This window comes from Chinchilla lanigera, unplaced genomic scaffold (assembly GCF_000276665.1).
Source record: "Chinchilla lanigera isolate Chin_1 unplaced genomic scaffold, ChiLan1.0 scaffold00041, whole genome shotgun sequence".
Taxonomy (NCBI): domain Eukaryota; kingdom Metazoa; phylum Chordata; class Mammalia; order Rodentia; family Chinchillidae; genus Chinchilla; species Chinchilla lanigera.
Genome location: NW_004955442.1, coordinates 18,702,064 through 18,715,642, shown reverse-complemented (window position 1 = coordinate 18,715,642; position 13,579 = coordinate 18,702,064). Strand labels below are relative to the sequence as shown.

Here is a 13,579-nt window from a genome sequence, read left to right as displayed (position 1 = left end):
GAAGACCAGTGCTCCCCGCCCGAGGCTCCCCGTGCGCTGGGGGCCCACCCTCCGGGAGCCACCAGGCAGTAAGCTAGCCAGCCAGAAGACTGGCGCTCCCCACCCGTGGCTCCCTGTGCGCTGGAAGCCCTCCTTCTGGGGAACGATGAGGCCGGGAGTGAGCCGCCGGTCCGAAGACCGGCGCTCCCCGTCCAAGGCTCCCCGTGCGCTGGGGTAACATCTCTTTCTCATAGTCAGAATGCTGCTTCTTTGCCCACAGGTTCATCCTCATTTCGTCTTCCTTCTCTCATTCATAAGATTTCTTGAGATGATGAATTATATAATTATCCCCACTCACTGACAGCATCCAATCTACAGCAAGCCCTTGCTCCCTCAGACCATCCTACAGATAAACTAGGGCCCAAATTCTATAAAAGCTCTTTCTAACATCACATTTCCATGGTGTGTGTACCTTCTCACTTCAACTAATAATAAACTCAGCTTGTTTAATTGCAGATGTGCTCTTGGCGGTCTTTTGCTGAAGTGAATATGATATTATCAAAATACTGTGTGCTTTCAGCTCTCCTACCATGCACACACCCTCCACACACCCCCACCACACACACCTCCACCCAGGAGATCCATACTACATGTTATCAAAGAAAACTGTGCCAGTGAACCAAGAAGTGTTAAAAGAGAAAGTCACTTCTAAAGCTTCCTGAGCATACTAAATAGCAAACAACATACGTGATCAGGCCTCTCAAAAATACAATAAAAATGCAGAAAAAAAATTCCGTCAAAAACAGTGACAAAGTAGGAGAATCTAAGAATCTATAAATGCTAATAATTTCTTCAGTTAACATTAAAAATTTATACTGCTTACATGTTCAAAATATTTGACAGATTGCAAGGAAAACAGAGTTGATAATAAAACAAAGATATTTTTGAATGAAAATTTTTTTTAAATATGAGAAAATTAGTGAATCTACTAAATACATAATCCTTTTTTTTTTTTTTTTTTTTTTTCCAAATCAAGACAATAGGAAAACATACTATATTTTTTAAGTTAGAAAGTTTCACATACTCAAAGTTCCCTAAGTTCAGGTAAGGGAAATTCTACTAATGATTAGTTCTCCTGTCCTTATTTTATTTCACAAGAGGGAAGTCTTTGGGCTTGTATCCCAGAATGCCTGGAGCAGAACTATACAGCAGGTTCTGAACACGGGTAACCTGAGTTTCCAGACCCAAAAGGACAAGTCCTGAGCATTCACTCCTTCTCAGTGTGTCCAGTGCTTTGACTGATATTGCTGAAGCGCTGATGCTCAGAGGTATTTTTCTTTTATTAGTACAGATTAATTACACAGAATAATGGGTTTCACTGTAGCATCTTCATTCATGCACATATACTATTTTGATCATATCTACTTCCTCCCTACTCTCCCTTCCATCTCGTTGATCTCCTTTCTCTTCTAAGTCTCCCTTTTACTCTTATGTTATCTTTTTTCCTGATAGATAAAACATGTTGATACTTGTCTTTCTTTTTTTTTTTTTTTTTTTTTGTCTTTCTCTGAGACAGGATCTCCCTATGTAGTTTAGGCTGGCCTTGAACTCACTTTATAGCCCAGCCTGGTATCGAACTTGCAACAATCCTCCTGCCTTAGCTTCTCATATGCTGGGATTATAGGCATGTGCTACCATGCCCGGCTGATACTTGTTTTTCTGAGTCTAGTTTATTTCACTAACATGATGATCTTCAATTCCATCCATATTCCTGCAAATGACATGATTTCATCCTTCTATATAGCTAATACTCCAATATATATATATGCCTTATTTTCTTTATCTATTCATCGGTTGATGGTACCAACGCTGGTTCTGTATTTTAGCTATTGTGAATTGTGCCACAGTAAACATGGATATGCAGGTATCTCTATAGTACATTCTGACTCCTTTGGGTATGTAGCCAGGAGTGATAGTATAGGCAGGTCATACAGTAGTTCTATTTTTAGTTTTTTGAGGAACATCTGATTTCCAGTGTCTATACTGTGTTATTTTACAATCTTACCAACACTGTAGCTTGTGCTCTTATTAGCACTATATGCAACTTTTAATAAAACTTTGGGTATCAAGTTGAACTACTGATAACACGTAGCTATGAGTTTACTGACACTTGCCTAATATTTAAGGTAACAAAGTAGCTGCTGTAAGATAACATTCTTTTCTAAAATCCCTCAGGCTTACCTTTTAGAGCTATCACCTTAGAGGTTGGATTCATGATGGCACTCTCTGCAGAGATAGGCCGTCTGATAGGTGCCATTGGGTCATTCATGTCAATAATTACCACCTGTGCCTGTTCTCCAACTTTCTCTCGAACACAAATGAACTTGTCAGATTCCATGGTCAGAGTGCTAAATCCAATGTTTGCTGGGTTGATTCCAAGGTTTTGAAGCTAAACAGAAAAGAAGCAGTTGATTAAAGCAAAGTTTTCCTCTCTGAGATTGATGAGTTCTATTCTAGTAGTCAGCAAGTCTAAAAGGAGGAGGAAAAAAAGTAAATGAGAGTTCAGAATCTGGTTGTAGTGGTACATGCCTGTAATTTCAGCACTCTGGAGCACTGAAGCAGAAGGATTCCAAATTCCAGCCAAGCCTGGGCAATTTAGTGACTTAGCAAGACCCTGTCCCAAAATAAAATTTAAAAAGGGCTAAGAGTGTACCTCAGTGAGAAGTTCCTGGGTTTAATTGTCAATACTAAAAAAAAAAAATTAAATTAAAAAATATCAATCACCTTTTGAAAGGAGTGTAAATGAAACTGCTCAGACTCAGTATAAATTCTTTATTCTATCACTTTTTCCTTTGACATGAACTTCTCAAAAGCACAGACTGCATCTGCTTTGTCTCTGTCTTATGTAGCATAGTCTAGCACTTACTGGATATTCCAATTGCTCAATAAAGCAGGCTTCAGACGAAAGATCAGCTCATCTGATCTTCCTGTTCAACTGTGAGGCAAGGATGCAACACACAATTTATGCTTGTGAAAAACAAGGCTTTGAGTTAGAGATCTTTCCAAAGTCAAAAAGCTAATTAATGATGGAGACAGATATAACAACGCCTGTGTTTTGACGCACAATACAGAGTTCTTAAAAATTCAAATCTCATTCCTACACAGAAAATGCAATGGCAAGCAGAAACACCAAAAAGACACCCAGGATTTGGAGGCAGATTTATTTTATGTCAGACAGGCACTGACAGGGAACCAATTGTCCCTCAAAATGTCAGGCCTCAGAGGCCCAGGGAGGATGTTTTTCTGGGCTTGCAAAGAGGGGTACAGAGCTGGAGTACTTGGCTGTCTTTGATTGGTTTCTACAATATGTATCACAGAGACCAGCCGTTTCTAAGAGATAGTAGTAACAGAAACTGCAACAGGAACTATTACCTGGGCAACTAACAAACTGGCTGGAGGGTATTTCCTGCTATATTTCACCCCTCTTTCAATCTCCCCAGCAAATCTTTGCTGGGCATATTGCATGTGATCTTTTGAGACAAGGCCTAACTAGAAGCACTAACATTCAATGGTTCTAGGATGGGCCCTAGCTAAGGTCCTCAAGACTGAAAATTTTCCCACCAGGAGTTTGTGGTTTGTTTCCCTTATTACAGGGTTTTTCCCTAAGTTGACTCTGGCGAGGGAGTGAAGGAGTTAATCTGATTTAGGAGAGTATCCAAGGTATCTTGGATGCTTGTCAAATCTTGGTCAAGTATTTAACTGTCAAAAACCACAGCCAGCAGGGAGCAGGGAGCAAAAACCAAGTTGGACAATACAATATATGCAAGCTGAAATGAAAGCAAGGACTGGGGTAAGCAGCCTGAAAAGGCACGGAAATCAAGAGGAATAATGCATGAAGATATGGAACAGTTCTGTGAATGGTGTCCTCAGGCTTCAGCCATGAGTGGATGGGTCAGTGTCTAAAGTGACCAGAGGAGGGCTTTGAGTGCATTGTCTCTTCAGAGTGAGTTTCAGAGGGGCTGTCTGGTCCAGGTAAATTCTCCAGAAATTCAGCAGGACTCTGGAATAGTGGATCTAAGGCTGGATGTCTGACACTTTAAGAGCTATTAATAGGCACTTAGGTTATATGTGTGTGCAGACATGTCTACAGGTATAGCTGGTCTTTCTGCTAAAGTTTTTTGTTGTTTTTTCTACTAAAGTTTTTATGGAGCTGGTTGCAAACTTTTTTTAACTTTTCTTTCTTTCTTTTTTTTTTTGTTATTTTGAGACAGGGTCTCACTATTCAGTTAGGCTAACTTTGAACTCACTATGTAGCCCAGGTTGGCCTTGAATTCATGGCAATCCTCCTGCCTCAGTCTCCTGAGTGCTGGGATTATAGGTGTGTGCCACCATGCCCAGCTTCTTAACTTTTCTAGAGCTTTGTGGCCTGTATGTTGCACAATCCTATTGTCACTGCCAATGGTCAAGGGTAGGCCATACCTAGGGACGACTTTTTTATAGCAGGACCCCATAAACTTTGTCTTTTCAGTGTATGTAGAACATGTCTTGGGTCAGCCTGCATTGGTACAAATGAGCACTAAGTCTGTTTGTATATCATTAAATGGGGGGAGGTCAAGGCCAGTGACCCAGATGCTGAAGCCTGAGCTGGCTGCAGGGGTACAGGTGCCAGCGCTGCGCGTTATGCCTGCAGAACATATGGTGAGAGCAGGTCTGGCTCTGATTAAAAGTTTTTCTGGCTGGGGTTGATGTTTCTGTCAATTGGATCCCCGGAGGGGTGTAGGCCTCTGGACTGGATTATTTTGAGTGCCGGTTTGGTGTCATTGGTGGCAGGTTTCCAAACAGCAGCAGGAAGCAGTAGCGGGAGAGCTTTGGCCAAAATAACTTTGTCCAAGGTGACCAGAGCATATTAGCCTGTCAGACTCAATTCCTAGCAGAGCTACTTTCATCTGTAAACAGGGCATACTCAGCATCCGTCAGAGGGGGGTCCATTTTTTAAGTTTGGTTGGCTTGAAAACAGTTTATCAGTTAGTGTCAGGCAGTCATGGTCTGGTGGGCCCAGCTTGGTGGGCAAGTGTGTGGCAGGATTGAGTAATTCACAGTTAGTCAGGAGGTCCAGTACAGCATGTTGCTCCTGGACAGTTAGGTCTCGACCTAAGGTGAGTTTGTCAGATTTTTTAATAGGACACTGGCTGTTAGAGCACAGAGGCAAAGGGGGAGGCAGCCCTTAGCAACTGGATCCAAGTATTTGCACAGGTAGGCCACTGGGTGCTCCCAGGGGCTGACAGTCTGAGTAAGCATCATTGTTTTGTGAACTCAAGGATCCAGATTTTATAGAGGCCAGCAGCTCCAAGAAATTTGAGGAGTTTCTTTCTTACAATCAGTTTCGGCCAGATATTGCAGCAGAGCTTTTGTGCCTTTCCAGAAGGCAGCTTGTGTCATTAATCAGAAGGGCAGTGATATTTTGCGCTGGAAGCTAGTGAAGTCAGCTGTGAGGGCTTCTCTAAAATGGGTAAATAAGTTTTTGAACCTCTGGGAGTTGAGTTCATGTCAGTTGACTTTTTGAGTCCAGCACTGGGGTCTTTGTGAAGAGGGGCTGGTTGACAAGAGTCAATCAAAGGCAGAAGGCATTCTCTAGATCTAGGTAGGTACGCTAGGTAGGTACGCTAGCAGGCTGTGGGTGTCAGAAGACTGAGGCAACATATATGGAGGGCAATCGCAGCAGCACTGTCAGCTTGGAATTCCTGAATTGGCTTTACCGGCAGGAGAGGTGTATTTTAGCAGTTTGATAGTCTATACTGTTTGCTTGGGGGACTGTGACGGAGCTGGAAGGGATAGAGAAACAGGCTGTCTTGGAGAAAAGGTGCTGGTGGCTTGCCAAACCTGTTGTTAGAGCCTCTCTGAAAATAGTGGGAGAGTTCTTAACCCCTTGTGGCAATTGAGTCCAGCTAAATAGCCCCTTGTCTCAGGATTTTCCCAGTTGAAGGGGCTTATAGGAGCAACTTGCAAGCAGAGGCCTGAACTGCTTAGGTGGCTGAGGTGTGGCTGGATGCCTGTGTGTTTCCCGTGACATTGGATATTGTCAATGGGGATCACAGAGTTTAATCACTATGGGAGCATAATCAGTGGTCAGACCCGGAGGCAAGTCTTTGGTTCATACCTCTGGAAGGGAAGTTTTCAAAACTTCACGACTGCCATTATCTGTCTTAGGCTGATGTAGGTGTCATCTTCCTCTTGAAGAACAGTCAGAGTTGAAAGTGCGGGGTTAAATGAGAGGAAGGCTGACTGGCTTGGTGCAAAGGAGATGGCAGCTTCTAACTTGAAGAGGTGGTCTCTTCCCTGAAGTGGTATAGGGAGATGTCTTCCCAGACTGCAAGTTTGTGTCTGGCAGAAGGTAAAAGAGGCAAGAGTCCCAGTTGCCCTGCTCATGATAACTTTCTTCTGACAGAGGGGACTTTTGCAGGCAGAGAGTTCTGATCCATTGTCTACCAGGAAGAAGGGGGCCCAATCTGGCCTAGTCTGAGCCCATCAGACCGATGAAAGGATTGTAGTCAGAAGGAATTGCTGACAGTCATCTCAGGCGGCATTAGATGACACCATCTGACCAGGATAGGAAACACAAAGCTCTGGAGAGAGAGCTTCTGTTAGCTGGATGCAGGCAATGGCTAATTGGAACCAGTTCAGTTGGCTGGATTAGGCGAGTTGGGAATAAGGAGCGAAGCTATAGGTGCTGACAGCAACTGTAGTGTCCGACGAGGGTACTGAGGTGGAATTTTCAGGAAAAATGGGCTTCTTTCTTCCTTTTTTTAATTTCAGTGGTTCATTTTTAACTCTGTAATCTTGGAAAAGCTGTTTTTCCTGCAGTCAGGGACTGTGAGTTTTGCCTAATTAGTTTCCTTCTCAGACTTTTTATGTGTGTGTTGTGTGTGCTTGTGGTTTGGGGCTTACTGCAAGGTGAACAATATAATACAGGACACATATTTTGTACAATTATTTGTAATAGTCACCCAAAGAATTACATACAAGAAATTGCAGGAAATCTGTCTATACACTAAAAACCAAAGAATCCAGCTGAGGGCCTGGAGCCCATGATAACATCCTGCGTGAGTTCAGCTGAAGACCTAGAGCCCATAACAGTGCCTCCCATGAGTCCAACTGGAGGCCTAGAGTCCATGACAATGTCTCATGCAGACCTGTTTCATGGCTCTGCACTGGGAAGGCCCAAAGGTCAGTGGTGCAATCTAGAAAGTCTGTGCCAGCGGGATGAAGGATCTGTGCTAGCAGGCTGAGGGATCTGCACTGGAGCTAGGGAGCAACACTCAAAATAAGAACCAGAGCTACCCCCAAAAGTACCACAGCCATCCTAAGCAACAGTGAGGTCCTGAGCTCCTCCAATGATGAGGAAAGCCGAGTTCCCACCAGGAAAGCCAATGTAACAAGCTTCTCCAGGAGACTGAGCAGTGTGCATCATGTTCCCCTCTGGAGCCAGGAAGTGATGCTTAGAGTGAGGACGAGAGCTTCCCCAAAGTGAATCAAAACTATTCTCAGTGCCAACAAGGTCCCAAGCTACTCAAAAAATGAACACAGCTGAGCTCATCAGTGAAGCCAGCATGACAAGCTCCTCCAAGAGAGCCAACAGCTCCTTACAGCTTCTCTCAGCTTCCAACAAGCTCCCAACAGCTTCTACCAGCTCCCAACAGCCTTCCTCCTTCTTCTCCCATTCTGCCTCTTATGCTGCTGGCAACAATCCTCAGGTGGGCCTCCCACACCCAGCACCATGCTGGTTAAGTTCAGCTGGGTGTTACAAGTTGACCACCAGTTGTCAATGCACTGCAGTGCTCCTCAGAGAGAGAGAGACTATTCAGATGCCAGCCTGGCTGTCACCCTCAAGAAGACAGGCACGACTTAGCTAAGGAGGGTGTGTGGCCTCCATTATGGCATACGTCGATTGCCACAGAACCACAGGTAAGGGCCCAAATTGCCATCTTGGCCAGAGCGTCCCAGTCTTGGTGTACAGATGAGCTTACATTGTCTGGTCCATGTACTCACACATTCATTCGAAGGTTAAACATTCCAACCCCCTTCCCTTGAGGGTGGTGACAAGAGGTGAACAATCTCTCCTGCTCGAGCTGAGCAGGACTGACAGACAGACTAACTGGGGTGCCCTGGGGGTTTTACCTTATCTGATGACCAGCCCAGACTGTGTCTTCCTCCCTTTTGGGTCTGATGTGAGTTGCTCAGTGGGGAGCCAAGAATCCTCCTCCAGACCTCCAAGGGGACTCGAGAAAACTCAAGGGTGCACCTTCCCATTGAGACCTGGAGAGATTCTTGCTCCACCTGTGAGGGCCATGACTGGTGACCAGACAGGTCAGTACAGTGGGTCTTCCTAGCCAATGCACCCATGCAATAGCAAGCAAAAACACCAAAATGACACCCAGAATTTGGAGGCAGATTTATTTAATGTCAAACAGGCACTGACAGGGAATCAATTATCCCTCAAAATGTCAGGCCTCAAAGGCCCAGGGAGGGATGTTTTTCTGGGCTTGCAAAGGGGAGGTTCAGAGGTAGAGTACTTGGCTATCTTTGATTGGTTTCTACAATATGCATCATAGTGACCAGCTGTGCATCACAGTGACCATTCATTTCTCAGAGATAGTAGTAACAGGAACTATATAACAGGAACTTTTACCTGGGCAACTAACAGACTGGCTGAGGGGCATTTTCTGCTACAAAAGGATAAGCTAAGTGGTGATTATGTTCTCAGGGAAGTCCACCCAAACAAAAACATATGTAAGTTAGATTGCACAGGTTGAGTGCTTAGTCCCACAGACTAATCCCACTTCAGATGCCAATCACAAGTCCCAGGTTGTGGCCTGTGCTTCTGACCTATAGGCTATAAATCAGGGTTCCCAATACTGGGAAAAAACCAAACCAAACCAAAACAAAACAAAAAAATCAGGGTTCATATGACCCCCACACCCTGGTTTGCTTAATTTGCTTAAGCAACTCACACAAGGAAATCCTTTACTTATATTTATTTATTTTAAAGTCCATTACAAAGCATAAAGATGAATAGCCAGATGGCAGACATAGATAGGGCAAGGTATGTGGACCAGGGTGCAGAGCTTTCATACTCTCTCCAGGCAGACCATCCTGTAGATACCTCTGTGTGTGTGCAACTATATGAGAGTTCCCAAACTCAGTCCATCTGGGTTTTCACAGAAACTTCACTGTGTAAACTTCACTGAGGACATCAATGCCCATTCCTCTGGCAACTAGCCCCTACCCTCAGGCTATTTAGAAGCCCCTACCACTTTGCAGACTCACGGGTTTTAGAAACTGGTATGTACACTAAGTACATAGGTACGTGCATATCTTCTAGTAAATCACAATAGCATAGAGTACACATACATCAGTGTCACTAGCCACAGAGGGGCAACTTATGCTCTCTGTATGTATAGAATTATATTAAGGACATGCCAGGGACAACTTTGAGCCTAGAATATTAGGTAAAAGGAAGAATATTACCCCCTGACACAGAAAATAGCTATTCCAGAAACAAATGTTTGGGCTGAAATGAAGTCAAAATCTCAGTACTTCTAAGGAATAGCCACCTGAACATATGTCCCTCCATCTTGAATTTACAATAATTGTACCCAAGATCAAAAGATAACAACAACCAGCTATAAAGGCCTTTTTCCTCAATGAAGTAAAAAACAGATCACATATTGATCTTGATGAAAAGTAAGTTTCAGGCAAAGAACATGACCTTCCCCAGTGCTGAGTGAACCTTTTCAGTTGCACTGAAGCTGTCATCTGCATTCACTCCTCTGAGGAAGACAGTCTTCAAAATTTAAAGACTAAATATAAATCTTTCCATTGGTTAGCTCTAGGGCATGGGAAACTCCCTCACTTTTCCCTACTTGTATATTTGTATTTTTTGAACATGCCTACATTTCTCTCGTTATTCTCTTGTACTCTGTGTGAAGACACACACAAAAATATTCTTTCTACAGAAGTGAGCTATTTACAAATGAAAAACTTGAAACTGTTGATTAAGGGAGGGGTGAAGAATTTTTTTTTACTAGTACTTGTTCACATGGGTTCTTTAATGTGTTTGGAGTTTCATTTGGTATAAAAAAGTTCTGGAGAACAGTGATGGCTCACAACTGCTGGAAAGTGAGATATACAAATTACTGCCCTGTTTGAAGTGTGTTAAGAAAAGTTGTTTTTTGTTTTGTTTTGGTTTTGAAATAGGGTCCCAACATATAATTTAGGCTGGCCTTGAACTCACTATGTAGCCCAGGCTGGCCTCAAACTTGAAGCAATCCTCCTGCCTCAGCCTCCTAAGTGCTCAGATTATAGGTATGCAAAACTGTATCTGGGTCAAAGGAAGATTTTTTAAAACAAATGAATCATACCTTGGCCACTATTAGGTTGGTCAAAAGACATCAAGTATACACATCAAGGATAACCCATTCAATCAGAGGGCTTTAAAAAAATTTTTTTTTAACACATGAGGATTTTTTTTTCAGTGCTAGGGATGTCACTGCATGCAAGGAAAGCACTCTTTTTTTGCTTTCCAATCTGGGATGACACAGCAAGAAGGCCCTCACCAAATTCTAGCACCTTGACCTTAGAATTTCTAGCCTCTGAAGTAGCTGGGTTACAGGTATGTGCCATCATGCCCAGCTAGCACAGTCCTCTTTTTTTATTGCAAAATAGTATAAGCATGTAGTAAAAGGTAGAAGGCATCCTAACATTTAAACATCCAACACTCAACTTTGTCAAGTCTGTAATATATTGCCGTTTACCCAAGGAAAGACAACAGAAGGTGAGTAGTGGCCCACATGTAATCCCAGCACTTCTAGAGGCTGAGGCAGGAGGATCACAAAATGGAACCCAGCATGGGCAATTTTTGAGAATTTGTCTCAAAATTAAACATTAAAAAAGGTCTAGACACACAGCCCAGTACAAAGGCCCTAGACTGAATCCCCAGTACCACAAAGAAGAGAAACAAAACAAACCACACAGACACTCATTTTTACTAATGAAATGCCTCACGAAATGAGATGCCATTTTTCTTTCATAAAATAGGGGAAAAAATGAATAAAAATTGATAATGTCTAATGTTGGCAGGAGTATGGAAGAATGGACATTTAAACAGTTGAAGGGGATAACCGGGCATGATGGTACATGATTGTAATCCCAGCATTTGGGAGGCTGAGGCAGGAAGATCACCCACATGTTTGAGGCCAGCCTGGGCTATGTAGTGAGTTCAAGGCAGCCTAAACTACACCGCAAGACTCTGTCTCAAAACAAAACAAAACAAAACAAAATGAGTTGAAGTGAATAAATATTTCACAAGCCATACAGCAGTATAAACTTTATATGAATACCCAGAAATTTAACATGTCAATATATGATGAAAAATAAATATTAGCATGAGTACACTGAAGTCTCATTTTCTAGCAGATAATGGATTATGACAAGAACTGTCTGCAGCAGCTCCTCCCATTGTCTTCTGCTGCCATGCAGGAGCTCAATGGAAACCCAGGTGAACACTGCAGAGGAGAAAAGTCCTTTGCACCGCCTCTCTGCCACTAAAACCCAGGTAAACTGCACCAGAAGGCCCAAAGAACAGCCTCCCCACTCGCTACTGCTGCAACTGAGGTGAACTGCTTGGGAAGGCCCAGAGACCAAAGGGAACGCCAGTGACATAGTGGGGTCTCAACCAGGGCACACTGGATGGACAGGCAAGACTAGTGGCATAAGAAATTCAAAGCAACAATAACATTTTGAGCCAACAGGGGACTGAAGCCTCCATGGGATAACTTGGGAAGAACCCAGGACTTGGTAACCAGCCCTTTTCTCTCAATTTATTTTATATATTTTTTTAATTTCAAAAATTTTTCTCTTCTCTTTTCTTTTTCTTCCTTTTTTTCTCTTTTCTAAATGGGCAGGGAGAACTCTAGCCACAGAAAACTAATCCATCCCTCATACAGACCAAGTTCAAATAATTCCTTGAATACTCCCTTATTCTTTCTTTTCTACCTGCTGCTCTAGTTTCCCAAGCCTTGTGGGAACATCCTTTGTCCTCCAGCCTTGCTTCTACTTTCTTTGCAATTTCTTTGTTTATACACTATTCTCCCTAACTTTCCCCACCTCAAGGTAAAACCACTCTACCAAAGGGAAATAATTTGCATACAAACTCCTAATTTATAATTGGTTCTATTATATTCTATAGCCTCTGCTCCTATTGGCTAAAGTACAAAATTAATAGTTACCACAGTTTGTCAGTTTCTAAATAATGCTTCATGCTACTGTTATTGCTAACTTTACTACTTTAGGTAGGATGTCACATCTGTTATAATTAGTGGTTCTTCCTTCTGTAACAGTACAGGAAGTTCTGGGATAATAACCTCATCACAGCCCAACAAAAGACGTGGGACTGAGCCAAACAGATACTAACATCCCACTCTTAATTAATTGGGAAGACAGGATCTTGTGATAGGCAGAAACCAAGAATCTCCTACACCCAGAAGACATCCCTGAAGGACATACTTTTCCCAGAGAAGCCTTGATACTAGTACTACAGCTTTCCACTACAAAAACTCACAAGGATCATCACAGAAAACAAAATAAATTTTTTTTTGAAGTAGAAGATGGTAAGATGAAAAAGAAAAATGCAATCTGAGACCTCTAGCCCACCCAGAACAAGTCCAGGAGACACCACCACACACCTGAAATCTCTGAGATGATAGCAACTGAAGTAAAGAAACAAATCCATGAGGCCATAAAGGAAACCAGATCAGAAATAATCTCTCTGGTAAAAAAAAAAAAGTCAACATTTATCTAGGAAATGCTCAGTAAATCTACAGCAGAGATAGAGAAAAAATAGATGATGATAGGAAGAGGATGGAAACCATGAATGATCAATATAGGAAAGAAACAGAATGCATAAAACGGATTCAAACAGATACTCAGGAAACTAAAAATTCCATTGAAAGCTGGCAAAACCACTTGAATGAAACTAAAGACAGACTTTCAGACCTTAAAGACAGGATCTCAGCTAGTGATCATGAAAGGAAAGATCTCTTGAAAATAACAAAAGATCAGGAAATAACAAATTCAACAACTGCAAGATGACACAATGAAAAATATAAGAATAACTGGTGTCAATGAAGCAGGAGTCAACACAAATGACATAAACTACTTCCAGAAGTAAAGGCAGAAAATTTCCCAAGCATGGGAAAAGAATCTGACATACAGTTAATTGAGGCATGTAGAACTCCAAACAGCCATAACAAAAATGAATCTACACCCAGATATATAATATTAAGATCCCAAAAATTCAGCACAAGAACAGATTTGTGTTTGTGTTTTTGAGACAGGGTCTCACTGTGCAGTTCAGACTGGCCTTGAGTTCACTTTGTAGCCCAGAATGGTCTTGAACTTGAAATGATCCTCATGCCTCAGCCTCCCAAGTGCTGGGATTACAGGTGTATGCCACCACACCTGGCAGGAACAGAATACTAAAAGATGTAAATCATCTATAAAGGAAAGCCCATCAGATACATGGCAGACTTCTCTTTCTTTCTTT

The 13,579-nt window shown here is 42.5% G+C and overlaps 1 protein-coding gene across 5 annotated transcripts in view; it reads right to left on the bottom strand.

Annotated features, from left to right (window-relative positions):
• Nucleotides 1–13,579, bottom strand: part of Cltcl1 (clathrin, heavy chain-like 1) — a 115,440-nt gene that overhangs the window by 87,816 nt on the left and 14,045 nt on the right. For 4 of the 5 annotated variants that reach the window (XM_005391782.2, XM_005391784.2, XM_005391783.2 and 1 more), the window contains exon 2: nucleotides 2,221–2,428. The exons of the other annotated variant lie outside the window; for it this stretch is intronic. In XM_005391782.2, coding sequence (XP_005391839.1) covers nucleotides 2,221–2,428 — 208 coding nt within the window. The remainder of the gene's footprint in view (nucleotides 1–2,220; nucleotides 2,429–13,579) is intronic. 5 annotated transcript variants of the gene reach the window in all.